General features: G+C 39.7%; 2 protein-coding genes across 3 annotated transcripts in view; both read right to left on the reverse strand.

Annotated features, from left to right (window-relative positions):
• Positions 1-948: 948 nt before the first annotated feature.
• On the reverse strand, positions 949-8,152 carry LOC118100429 (zinc finger protein Gfi-1b). The gene is made up of 6 exons (XM_035145519.2): positions 7,782-8,152; positions 5,323-5,612; positions 4,004-4,239; positions 2,664-2,789; positions 2,026-2,191; positions 949-1,006 (listed from the first exon to the last, which is right to left on the reverse strand). The coding sequence occupies exons 2-6, from the start codon at positions 5,585-5,587 to the stop codon at positions 987-989; spliced, it is 813 nt and encodes a 270-aa protein (XP_035001410.2). The 5' UTR covers positions 5,588-5,612; positions 7,782-8,152; the 3' UTR covers positions 949-986.
• A 781-nt stretch (positions 8,153-8,933) lies between these two features.
• Positions 8,934-14,161, reverse strand: part of evi5l (ecotropic viral integration site 5 like) — a 32,840-nt gene continuing 27,612 nt past the window's right edge. For both annotated transcript variants that reach the window (XM_035145571.2, XM_035145561.2), the window contains one exon: positions 8,934-13,863. In XM_035145571.2, coding sequence (XP_035001462.1) covers positions 13,546-13,863 — 318 coding nt within the window. In that variant the 3' untranslated portion in view covers positions 8,934-13,545. The remainder of the gene's footprint in view (positions 13,864-14,161) is intronic.

The raw sequence follows: 14,161 nt of genomic DNA on the forward strand, positions 1-14,161 counted from the left end.
CAGTTATTCAGACTTATATCGACTAGAGCTGGTTGGCAGTAAGTGTAATCTCTGTGCACATTTATGATGCTATAAATCAACCTGCTGCACCTGACACTATAAAATAAGTGCCATTTTAATTGGATGTAATATGTATTTGAGTTATGGAAATCATTTCCTGACCTCCTCTGTGGGTCACTCCCAAAGGGTGAAGCGTGGTTTGGAATGGCTGATTTGGATCATTTACACCAATCTGATATCTTTGTTTCAAAAGTCTGTGTTAACATCGTGTGTGCGCTCTCCTGAAAAAAAAGATTTCCCTTCATCTCCCTTCCTTTACCTGCTTAGTTCGCTCAGTTGCTGACCCCTATTGTATCAAATGATTGTGCTATTTGATCCCAGACACTCAACAACGAGCCAAGATAGCCTCATATTGTTGATCTTCCATGACTTCATATGATACCAAATATATACAAAAGGTCTGTCCTAAGGCATTTATTAATGTCTGACTCATAAAAAACAGTGAAATTCCTGTAATAATCAATGTGATACTTTTCAATTCCATTCTTCGAGCCTTCAGTGGCTGACAATCACCATTTTCTCAGTTTGACGTGCTACAACAAAAAAATCACCAACATCCTTGTATAAATAGCAAACAGAAACAGAGAACAGTAGCACAACTACATTTTTTTACAAGTGAACAAGTAAGTTAACCAAGCTTTGTTTGAAATAACTTCCCACCACTGTGCTGGATAATGTGAGCAGGGTAAGAACAGCTTGACTTCACAAATACAACAAAGTCAGTGGCTTCCTCTGTCCTGAAGGCGTCCACTGCTTATAGGAGGAGGCTGAGACTGAGTCAGTGGTAGGCAGTGAGCTCCTGAAAGGCCGCAGCTCCACTCTGTGCTGAAGCTGTAGGGGCAGCGGGGCAGCGGGGACGGTCGTCCCTGTGCTTGCGGCTGTGGGGTGATGAGGTTGGAGCCTGGCTGAACGCCTTCCCACATATCTCACACGTGGGGCTTCTCTCCTGGGACAAGAATACACAGGATATTTAAACTGCAGAGCACCTGATGAAATGATACGACCTTATGTGGAATTCTGTACCCAGTTCTTTTAAATTCATTTCACATCGATAGATCATCAGATCTAACTGTTACTGAAAGCCAGCAATACTGGCTGCAGTTTCTAGATTTAGATTCAACTTTATTGTCATTGTGCAGAGTACAAGTACAACGTCAATGGGATGATTGGAAAAACTCTTGTAAGCATGAAGTTGATTATCTTGTGGTCTTATGTTAGTAATACGGTAAAACATCATTACAGATCAAATGACAGATGAGGATGCACGCAAGCAAATATTCTTCTGTGCAGGATTAGTAAGTGTAGATAGTCTCTGTTCAGAGCACACCTCTATACTGCCTCCTTGTGGTCAAACTACAAAAGAGCAAGCTTAAAGCAAGTTGAAGTTGCTCATAATGATGCTATGAGAGGTCTACTGAAGAATTTTAGATGTTCCTAAAGAAAGGGAAGGAGTTCTTTACTTTACAATCTACCTCTGAGAAATCTCATGTATATCTATTTGCCGGGTACATGACATACCTCGTTTACCGGTAGTTGAGTTACTTACATTATACTTATATTGTACATGCCGTACATCTTGATATTACTTGTTTTGTCCAAATTACACATTTTGAAACACAAATATATTTAATCTACATTGACATGAGGAAATCTTTGATTTGAGAGGCTCATATCAATGGGTGTTTGACTTTTTTGCTGAGAAATAACTTTAAGTGATTCTAACATTTTAGGAAATACACATATATGCTGAGAAAAAGATTGATATCACTCTTATATCTAACTAATATATCTAATTTGTTTGGGTCACAGATAATGCTGCTAATTTGAGTTTACATGCAGGGCCGGGCTATGTGTATGCGCTGGAAGCCCTGGTGATGTATAGAGAATGAAGCTGCACTTCTCTTGAATCATTTCATATGAATGACGTCAGCTGTGGACTTTTAAACATATTAAACATAAACCCACCGGTGTGAATGAAGGTGTGTTTCTTCAAGTCAGACTTCTGGTGGAACCTCTTGCCACAGTACTGGCAGGGATACGGCCGTGTGTCTGAGTGTATGAGCAGATGAGTGGAGAGGGTGGAGGAGCGCTTGAACACTTTCCCGCACACGGCACAGCCAAACGTCCGCTCCTAGAACAACGGGCAACGTGGTAATGGATTTACGAATGTAGCACATTGTACTTGCCAGGGGTGGATCGGGGGGGGGGGGGCACTGGAACATGAAATCTGATTGGCCCATGAAGTACCCCTGTCCTGTCACTTACTAACAATATTAACAATAAATATCACACTTTGTTTAGACTTTATTTTCTGAAGTACACAATGTGCTTGTAAAAGGAACAATTTTCGAATATATTCACTGATGTGTGGTTTTGCTCAAAGCTATAGAGCTAACAGTAATCAAGGAATAACTTAAACGTGCACCTTACTGAATCAGGAACTGTGCATGGATGTCAGACTAATAACTGGCCCCTCTGTGTAAATTGTGGCCCCTTTATGGCCCCTGACCTAGACAAATCCTAGATCTGCCACTGATTCATGCATTAAATTGCCTAAAGATGAAACAGGAAAATACAGCACAAGAGGAAATGATGATGCTGACCTTGCCCCTGCACGGTGACCGCAGAGTATTTGTCCTGCTGGACGTGATGTGTGCTGGGGAGAGATGTGCTCTGCTTCCATGACTCCTGCATTCGTGAGTCTTCAGACTGGACACACAGGAAAATATCTGCAGGGAGATTAACACAGGTTTAATGGTGAAAAAGTGAAGGGATGATGGCAGACATCAGCAGAGGATGAGGTGGGAAAAGAAAGATTACATTTCTTTGCACTACAATCTTTTTAGATGCTTTCTGTTTTTTGGCCGCTCTGCATGTTCTGCCTTGTCCCCTTCCTGTGTTTCCTTCCTGTTCGTGTGGCGAGATGTGATTGGTTCAGCCTCTTCCCGCCGCACCACCGTGACCACACATCAGACTATACTCACTGAGCTGCTGCAGTATGTAAGGACTAGGTTGAACACTACTACTCTGCCAGAACGTCATCTTCCTTAGTGGTTTTCACACGGCCAACCTCTGCTTCTCCTACTGTTAGTTTGAGATACTCACCTTTGGTGCCTGCCTGCCTGGATCCGTACCTGCTTTGGTTTTACCTGCTTTGTTTTACCTCTGCCTCAGGATCATCTGCAGCCCTTAGCCTCCTCTCAGCCACACTACTCCCTGGATTCCCCTCCTTTCACCTGGACTTATTCCAGAAACCCTATGAACCATTTCTGGAAACAGCTGTACTTCCCCTTTGCCACCAGTTTGCTTTACTGGCTTTCTTTGTTTATAATCCCTTGCACTAGTTTCTGTACAGAAATATGTGTCACTATATAATGACACATATTGTGTTTTATTGTATTAAACACTCTGTGTTCGTTGTTGTGTTCTGCCCAGTTGGTAAATCCCAACACAATTTGTGCGAGTGTGGACAGCAATGTTTACAGAACCTTAAGGTTTTATCTGACATTTAATGATGACACTCAAAAAATGACATCATGTTTTGAAAGTTTTGGCTTTGGAAAGTGCTACATTTCTTTTTCATTTTGGATGGTTGGATGGCAGATTTGGACTGTGACACCTCAACAACTATTGGATGGATTGCCATGGAATGTGTTGCTCTCACTCACGTCTCCTTTAGAGCAATCAGTCCCTTATGTTTCCCTCTAGCACCACCCTCAGGTCAAACTTTCAATTTGTCCAACACTTTGGTTGATGACCACATAACCTGCAAAAATAACTCCCATCCCTTCCCATCAGCCGCAGCTGTACTTTATATTTGGCAGAAAATTAGCAATAATAACTTAAAACTTTTCTATATAAATCATGAAGCAGTGTCTTAATTCTTCAGTTTTAATTTCTCTCTAAAACAAATAAATATACAGTAATGAGGGATTGATCATACCTTGCTACAGAGTGGACACTCTTGCCTCGGAGCACTGGTCTTGGAGCAGCCTCCGCTCCTGGTCTCCCTCAGGATCAGGGGCTGCTGAGTCAGGTTGCCTAGAACTGCTGAAGATTTGTCAGGATATCCTGAGCTCACATGAGGTTTGGACCAAGAGGCTGGTGTTAGAGCGTCCGAGTCCGCTCTCTCCACAGGGATACAAGTTATCGGGCTAAAAGGCTCAGCAGGTCCACAGTCTGAGAGGAAAGACAGAGAAGATTCTCAAAATGTGGAGTCATACACATTTGAATCATTTTCACAATCTCTGTCCTCTCTTCTGCTTTCAAGTCATCTCTGCATGCACTGTATATATCTTTTTTTCCTGTCTCTGGAAACCCTTTGAGACATTCTTCAGAAAAAAGTCAAAAATTATTTATTATTATAAATTAGAATTATGTGATCCAAATACATTTTAATGCATTTATTTAGTAATGCAAGTATAAATTCAATTCAAATTCATTATATAGTGACACATATCTCTGGTCAAACAGATAGACTGGCTCTGTGTAAAAGTAACTAAACACAAGTAAATCCTAGACTGTAAATAAAGATGGACAACACTTCTCCACTTCCTCCTACGAACCAGAAATGAATAGTGTTTCACCTCTTTTTATAACATCAAATAACTAATGGAAACAGAACTCATTAGGAACAGGGAAACTTTCATATCAGTGTGATAAGAGCAACCTAAAATTTAAAGTTTCAGTGTGTAAGATTGAGGTGAAAGGGATCTATTGGCGGAAATTAAGTATAAAATAATCCTGGTGATGTTTTCACTAGTGTGTTTCATCTAAACTATACAAATAGTTGTTTTATTTACCCTAGAATGGTCCCTTTATATTAAAATACTTTATATTTTCATCTGGAGCGAGTCCTCTCTACGGAGGCAGCCATGTTTTTTACAGTAGCTCGGACTGGAGAAACTACTCACCTTTTGAGTTGTTATGACAACTGAAGGTTACCACAGGTTCTCTTTCATGTTTGGAAGAGGAGGGTGAGGTGACGGGTATTCAGCTGCAACATGCAATTTCACCACTAGGTGTCACGAAATTCTACACACTGAACCTTTAACAAAAATATATTTGACCTGTACTTTTACTTTTTAGTCTGATCCATGTCCCATCCACTAATGTGGAGGAGCCGGGGTTTATGACCTGTACTGCAGCCTGCCACCAGGTGGCGATTGAGACGCTTTGGCTTTACTTTTGGGGAGCTGTCATATCGTCCATCTTTATTAACAGTCTATTAAAAAACTAAAATGAAGTATCTCTGTCACCCACCATAAGTTGTGGGACTCAGTGGCTGAAGGTGTCCTCTCTCATGTGAGTGAGCGGCAGCAGGAAGGTCTGGCTGCAGTAACGTGATGGACTCTGTGTTATCATTGGGGGTCTCTGTTGTGGAGTCCTTCAGTCTCGTCTCCCAGGAGGACCCCAACTTCTTTTCTAACTGGTTGAATGTCACTGGGGTGGATCTGGGGCTGGGTCTTCCTGCTGCGGGCCGAGGGTGGATCAGCCCTCCTCGCTTCACCAAGAAGGAACGAGGCATCGTTCAGAGGGAAGGAGGACGTGCTCTAGACCAGATATGAAAAGTTATATAGATGGTAAAAAAGAAAAAGAAAAAGAATGACAGTGTTAATGAAGGCATTAAAAATTATGTTTACATTGGCACAGCCTGTTGTTATAGAAAGAAAGCTGAAGAAATTCAAATTTTTCTGAATCTTATTATTTTTATTATTATTATTATTATTATTATCATATGTGGTCTTATTTTTCAGACTCTGATTTTACCTCAAGTTTTAATTACTGGGTTTTATTTCCATCTTATGTTCTACAACTTTTCTACAACTGTTTTTATGTTCATTGTATGTATCCATGTCTTTTATATACATTTTGCATTGTAAATACCTTTTAACGGCATTTTATGTATTAAAGGTGCTATATAAATAAACTTTTATTATTATATCATTATTATTATAAAAAACATAATAGTGTTTTTCTCCAAATATTAGTATATACTGTATATGTGCTCTGACGGGCTGTAGCCGAAGGCAGGCAGTACAATGATGAACCAAAGTGTTGCACAAGATGCTTGAGTTGCCCAGACGAGGGCAGCAGAACTGTACATTTGATACTTGGTTTCCTGCTTGAATGTAAATACTGGTTTAACAAACATGATCTGTTAACATGGCCTATTTGGGATTAAAGGCTGCAGAGACTCTGGCAGCTGGAGTCTGAGCGAAACTGACATTGACAACTGACCAAACTGTTACTCGAGAAAAACGGAAACTTTTTGTTAATTTCCTCCACCAAGAAGGTCCTTCGTCTGTAGTCGTTGTTAGTTTGCAGGATTACATCAAATATACTCAACCGATTTCCATGAAATTCTGTGAAGGAGATTATGTTTTCACCTCTGTTCGTTGGTTTGCAGGGTTACGCAAAAACGGATCACTATGAAATGTAGTGGAAGAATACAGCATGCGTCATGGAAGAATGTATTACATATTGGTGTGGATCCGGATCAGGGGGCAGATCCAGTAACCTATTTCCACTTTCTTTAACATTGTGAGGTTCGAGGGCATTTTACAACATTTTGGTTGATTTCACAGAGTGAGTGAATCTTGATGAAAAGTTTAAGGGGTTTGGTATCAATGAACGTGTGCAGTTAAGGATCCAAACTAAAATCTGGATTTAGTGAATTTAAATGTGCTCTCAGAACGGTTCTAGGCCTTTTTCAGCTGCTTTATGGTAACAAATAAAGTCTTGTATGTAACTACCACCAATGTGAAGCTGAGAAACGTAATGTGGCCTTAGGCCTGTTTTAATTGAAGGAGACTCTTGGGCCTTGGCAGAGGTATGTGCTCGCTTTGTGTTATTTTTGAGCCTCCCTAACCCAGGAAGACAGTACATAGAGAAAATGGGTTTCTGCATAATAACACAAAAACATGGTGAATGTAGATAATCTTTCTCTAACTTTCCTGATCCTGGTTACTGAGGCTCAACAATAACACAATGCACACAAAGGGAAAGGGAGTGAAACCGAATTAACAAAATAGACCTAAACCATAACCATCCACACCAGTTATAATGACCGAAGCCGTCACTTCACACATTTTTTAAAAGAATGTTTGATTTGTTGTTTTTTTGTGCACAGACAGCAAAAATACAAGCTCACTTTAAGTCTGTCAAACTGTAAAATGTACTCAACACTTTTAAAAATGCGTATGTGTCAGTATATTAACAAAGAGAAAAGGAGCAGCTTTAGTACAAACAACTGTGTAAATTAAATTGTTTATCAAACAGTACCTAAACAGTTATATACAGGAAGTATATGAACATGGAAAAATGATTGGTTACTCAGGGTCACCAAACTAAAATGGTTTGATAATAATAATAGTAAAGATGATGATAATAATAATGTTAATGATAGTAATAATAAATAAACCAAAGCTGCACTGTGTAGCTCTCTGGAAGTGTAAAGATACTGTAGATCAATAGAAGACATTATGATAACTGACTGAGCCAGTTCAGAAATAATCTCACACAACTTGTTATTTAACAAAACCTCAACAAAAAGCGTCACCGGAAAATGGAATGAATAATTTAATCAGAGTTACCAAATTTCACTGTTTTTCAATTAATAATAATAATAATAATAATAAATGTATGTGCATATACATAAAGTGAAGACGCACTGTGTAGTTAATGAAGATAGTTTTCAGAAATAAAAGTGTAAAACTTACCAGTTCTCACATTCCTCCGGTGCTTCTTAAAGTCGCACAGAACCTTCACGCTGGTAGCTTGACAAAGGTAAGAGACTTTTTCAACTTAAATAAGATGATATGGAACCAGTGTGTCACATACAGTATGAAGCCAGTCTGTTCTGAGTTGGGCCGTGAGTCGTTGATGTTGAGAGTAATGAGAGTGAAGCAGGATGAGGAAGTGTTTCAGCTCTGACACATCCGAGCCGAAACACTTTAACCGTGCTGCCTCCTCCTTACATACAAAGTATACAAACACTACACACTCATATAGGAACACAGTGTCTGTCCAGCTCCTGCTGCACGCTGTGGAGCTGCTGCAGAAATGCACAAGCTGATCATCAGACTGACCAAGGTAAGGCAGACGTAAGAGGAAGAGGCGACTGTGCTGAAAATTACTCAGAAAGTGTTGACACACTATGCTGACATGGTTGTGTTTCAAAACCAAGACCACTAAGGTCAGGTTTAAAAGAAGCTGTCGGGTGCAACAGCAGATTTCCTCCCACAGTATTGGATGGAAGTATTGATGAGAAAGAGTCAGAGCAAGAGAACATGTGAATACGTTTAGTATGTTTGTAAAATAACTGTGAGAAACCTGAGGATATGTTTCAGTCTCTTTTTCATTGCTTTTATTTGATCTAGTCCATCTTCAATGTTTATATTCTCAGATTTTAATCTTACTCTGCACAAAAATCTACAATAGACACAAAACATAATCTACACATAGTTACCTACACCAAGGAGATTATGTTTTCACCTCTGTTTGTTGGTTTGCAGGGTTACGCAAAATCGGATCACTATGAAAATTAGTGGAAGAATACGGCATGGGTCATGGAAGAATTTATTACATTTTGGTTTGGAACCGGATCAGGGGGCAGATCTAGAAATTATTTATTTTCCTCTCTGAAAAAAAGAGAGATAGGGCACATTTGTTTTACCTATTCACAGATTTCCCAGAATATAATTAATGGATATTGATGAAACAGATCAGGAATATTGATAACTGATATTTATTAATGTGTGCAATTTGGTGCAGATTCAACAAAAACATCTGGATTAATTGAAGACTAACTTAAAATTTGTGCTAAAAGAAAAGTATCGGCCGAGTATTAAACAACACAGTCAGGCCTTTGCAAAGGTGCAATGTCAAAGTTTATTTTGTATCATTTTGCAGGATACAGAACACTGAAATGTATTCCCCCCCCCATCAACAGGAATTTATATAATCTTTACTGTCATTTAATATATTTGACAACAACATCAGCTGAACTGCTGGAGAGAGAGGGTGGACAAGGTCGGGTATGATGCCGTGGATGTCGCACGCAGCACAGGAGAAAAAATCCTACACCAGACTAACCAGGAGGAGAACGGTCTGTGAGGAAAATGCTTCTGTCGTTTGGTGCTGCGTCGCATTTCCCACATTGAACACGTGGAGGGCGATCATATTTCAATCCACGCTGAATTAACCTTATATTACAACGCTTTTTAATGAACAGCTGGAGTGGCTGACTTGTTGATGAAACCTTTATTACATCAAGACTTTTAGCATAGAGTGTAAATCTACCTACTTTTATGGCACATTATGCTTGTAATGTTTTGATCCTCATCATCTTAGCAGGAGAAAAACAAAGTACTGATGGTGATGTAAAAACAATAGAAAAGGATGTGAGCTCATCAAAGGTAATTCACAAACACTTCAAAATGTCACGTCACAGTCGAGAGACAGTTGTATTTAGACAGTGGTGAAAACAGAGCACCATCACTGAGCAGCAGTGTACAGATGAGTTGTTTAAGCACTGATCTGGTCCAGATTGGTTATATAATATCTTTGTAAGTCACTGTGTAGTTTATCACTGATATCCAAATAGAAATATCAAATGATTACCTCTAAATCTCTTTTTTAGCAGGATTAGGCAGAAACTACTGAATGGATTACCATGCAACTTGGTGGGAGGATGTGCTACAGCGCAATTCTTGTGGATCCCGATCAGATGTCAGATCCAGGAACATTTTTCCCTTTTCACTTTAGTTGATTTCTCATTGAACAATTTATGGATCTTGATGAAAAGAATCAGACATGTTAAAAGGACTGATAATTCTGAATGTATGAAATTTGGAACAGATCCAAATAAAAACCAGGATCTAGTGAATTCAAATGTGGTTTCATGTGGGCCTTGGCAGGTATGCACTTTGTTGAGTTCCCTTCTAGTATTATAACATTATTATATTAACTTCAAGTGTTCATTTATGGTAGATTTGGCAAAACCTATTGTTACTGTTGGTCATGACAAAGACTGAAAAATGCTTTAAATGGCCCTCTGAAATGCAACAGAAGGGCAATTTCTTACAGTGCAGACAAACAAATAATGGGATTAATTGACCACCTTAATATTTAAAAAATAAAGAAAACAAAAAAAAATGTCTACAATAGTCACGTTTACAGAGCCAAAAGAGAAAGCAAAAAAAAAAATGCTGTAATTGTCCAGTTAAAAGCCAGTAAATCAAACCACTGGAGAAGAAAGGTTGGTGCAATGAGATGATGTTGTTGAAAGAGCAACAGTCAAACCTCAATCTGTGAAAAACTATTTAGAAAACATGGAGATACAGTATTTATGTTAGTTTCATGTATCAACACAGGGAATATGTATATCATGATTTATTCACTGTTTCCATCACACTTGGTCACACTTTGTGTTAATCTACACGCAAACATTCCCAACTCACTCAAAAATGAATTTGAGATATCTTTTCACTGAAGGTATTTTGATTTTTAACTTGCTCATGTTCAAACACGTGGATGCAAACCCACCTACTGTTTTGCGACAAAGATGACGTGAAAAACATGCCTGACTTGTGTCCCCCGCATCAGACCCAGTATATTTTCTGTTAATCTTTTGAATCTTGGTAGTACGAGTAGTAGACAAAATGTACCCACACTGGATAGATTTTGCTGGGGAAAAGATATAATCACAAATGGGTAAAAATGTGAAGGATTACAACTCTTTCAGCCAAAGTAAACGATTTAACGGCCTAAATCTTGTTCTGTACATACTAACAACTCTAAGGAACTGAAGTGAAATGATGAATACAACACATATGATATGGTCTGATGATACGCAAACACTGATTCCAGTGTACAGATTTCAGCTGCTAAACCCACCAATGACCACTAAAAGGCTGTTATTTGCAACATAATGGTGGGCAAACGAACATCCTCTTTACTTTTTAAATGGCCATTACTGGAAGATCCTATTTCCTTGTTTCAGAGAAGATTGCATTAATCCTCTGTTCCTTACTGTTCGTTCATTACTGCTGCACAAAAATGCCAGAACAGTGAAGCATGAAGTGGACCTGATGAGAATTTAGGGAAAATCGTTAGTCCGATGAAAACATGAAGCACAGTACGAAGTCAGGATGGTTCATCTCAGAATGAAGTAAACGTTAAGGTCCGTCCGTAAAGTAAAGAAATGATCCCACCATGAGTCCGCACCACATCTCACTGCTGAATGTCCAGAGCAGAGTTTCTCTCTCTGTTGTGCAAAGAGCAGAGATCGTTGTTCTTCATACAACATCCTGTCAGACTCTTCTCCTCACAATCTGACTTGACTGACAGTGATACAGCTTTAAATATCATCTATATACTTTTCTTCCTGTCACACCGTATACCTCATATTTCTCCATACATTTTACACCCTTTTCCCCCTACACAGAATATATTATTGTTTGATATGTAAAATATTTCCCACCCACACACTCTCCAGTCATGATGTCAGCCTTTTTGTTTGGCATCGTTACAATATGATCGACTCTCTCCACTTTCATTGGGCCACATGCTGCAGTTTCCAGTTAGCTGTCCCAAAGTGATATGAGCGCATGAGCTGGTGATTCCACATCAGCACAGATACCTGGATTATTCTTTTTGCTTCTGTGGGACACTGACAGTTAAAAGGTATAGTCTGAAATTTTGGGAAATACAATTATTCATAACACTCAAGTCTGTTTATTACGACGAGTATCAGAGCCACTTAAAGAGGAGATTTCAAGAATAAGGTCATAATATTATGAGAATAAAATCGCAATATTATGAGAATAAAGTTGTAATATTATGAGAAAAAAAGTCAGAATTTTAGGCTATGTCCCATTCTAAGGGGGAATATCAAAAGATCAATGTCGTCGGTGTGAAAATGAGGAATGTAGAGGTTCTTAAGTAATACTTTTGTATAGGTTTAAAAAAAAAAATACAACTTTATCCTTATTAAATGCTGACATTTTTTCTCGTAATAATATTGACTATTCTTGAAATTCTCTGAAATGGGGGCAGCTAACTAATGCTCAATAGTTATTTAGTGATTAGTAGATTAAGATGTAAAAAAAAAAGCTGCCTCACTTTGTCTGGAATGATGTTGGCAAATTGTGGTGTACAAACAAATTGGGGTGTAATGAAGGGTGTGGTAGTGGTGTGCTGGACTACTTACTTACTACTTACTGTGTGTAAGTTATAGAAATAACCATCTATCCCTGCAGCTCTTTTATCTCTCAGACAGTGAATAAACTTATTTCCCAAAATGTTCAACAGCTCACACAGATGCAACCAGTTATTGGTTTTGATGGATAAATACTGAGAAGCTCCAGGGAGATAACACGTTAGACTGCTCACACAGATTAAGATGAAATAATAAAAAGAAAATGGAAGAAGCTAAATGTAAAATCATAGCAGCACTTTTCCCATCTCAGAAACACTCGGTGTCACAGTAGAACTGTAGTAGTTGGCACAAAGGATGCTGTAGAAAGTTTGGCCTCTGTAGGTTATCTCTACGCTCCTAGTTTCATTTAGATATATAAAAAAATAAAAAAATATTAAAATAAGTTACAACATAAATAATTCAAAAACAAAAGATTTGGCAACATTGGGTATCTTCCTTCCTTTTTTGTGGTTTATGATGAATATGAGTTTTCGTATGAACTCGCTTGCCTTCTTGTTGCCACAGACACAGATGGAGTAATGTCAAAGTGTTCACGGATCACCTTGTGATAACCCCACAGTTTGATGTGTACATGTTCATACACTGTACCTTCATTTCTCGTCGACATTTTGAATTTTCTTTTGTGAATTGATGGCAGATTGTTTGTTTTTATGAAGGCAGTGAAGATGGATGTGTGTCTTTCTAAAGAAAGGCATTATAAGGGGAAACAATTAAGATGGATGTAATACTGAACCAATCAGGACAGAGAGTTATATAAGGGTAGACAGAGGATACAGTGTCTGTTATTCAGTTTACAGGGAAAGAGACAAGTTCTATCTGTCTACCCATGATTCATTCCTCGTCATGGTCACAGGATCAGGTCCCGGTGTTGATCTCAAGCAGCGAGCAGCATCAGTCTTGTTAGTCCAGAGTTTTTTTTGTGTACATTTGTGTTTGGATGGATATGGCAAGAAAACAGTTACACATAGGAACAAGGAGAGAGGCTTTATACGACCTCGTTGGACAGGGTACGGTCAGTGGGGGGGAACAGGGTGGAGGAGGCAGTCACAGGAATGGAGACTACAGGTAGTGACCACCAACTGAGGTCTGATCAATGCCATTATGTCTGCATAAAGTAAAAGATAAACACTGGAAAAGCTGCGGAGGAGGACTGGATTGGATAGAACAGTTCTGGTTTACAGAGGCAGTCCTGTCCTGTAGAGTCCCAGCGTCTCTTTAGGTCAAAGAAATCCCATAGGAATCTTCGCACCCCCTCCAGATGTTCAATTATCCAGCCCCTCTGCGCACACCATGCTGCCGTACAGCTGCTGTGGGTCCGGGTGTGTCCGCATGCGCTCCTCCGCCTCGCTGTCCGTGCTGCCCTCGCTGTCGAGGCGGTCCGATGGGTGACACGGACCAGACAGGGTGGGGTAGAGTGCGTTGGGAGGCAGCGGGCTGGGGAGAAGATCGTCGTCTGAGCTCAGGTAGTCCCCCTCGGCAGAGGCGGGGCTGGCCAGGCAGAGATCCTGGTAGTTGGTGCTTAGGCCTCCGCTACTGATGCCAGAGCTGGGAGCCAACCTTTGCCCTCGCATTTGTCTGATCTGAGTACAGGGAAGAAGGTTTTCATTTGGTGGGTCCTACAGGTAGATTTATTCTATATTTCAAACAGCTGAAATCAGGAGCAGCTTTCAGACATGCACTGAAAACCTCCTGACATTCTCTGGAGGGCTGTATGTGAGAGCCTCCAGACTTCCTCCAGAGTTTCTCCACCAGCCCCCTAGCAAAAACCCAAATGAGCCCATGTGAGAACACAGCAGGAGATCCTCTGCAAGATTCTACAAGTGAGTGGGCACTTGATGACGTTTCTAACATGCAACAGGTGCAAAAGTAAAAAGAAAA

This window comes from Hippoglossus stenolepis, chromosome 2 (genome assembly GCF_022539355.2).
Source record: "Hippoglossus stenolepis isolate QCI-W04-F060 chromosome 2, HSTE1.2, whole genome shotgun sequence".
Taxonomy (NCBI): domain Eukaryota; kingdom Metazoa; phylum Chordata; class Actinopteri; order Pleuronectiformes; family Pleuronectidae; genus Hippoglossus; species Hippoglossus stenolepis.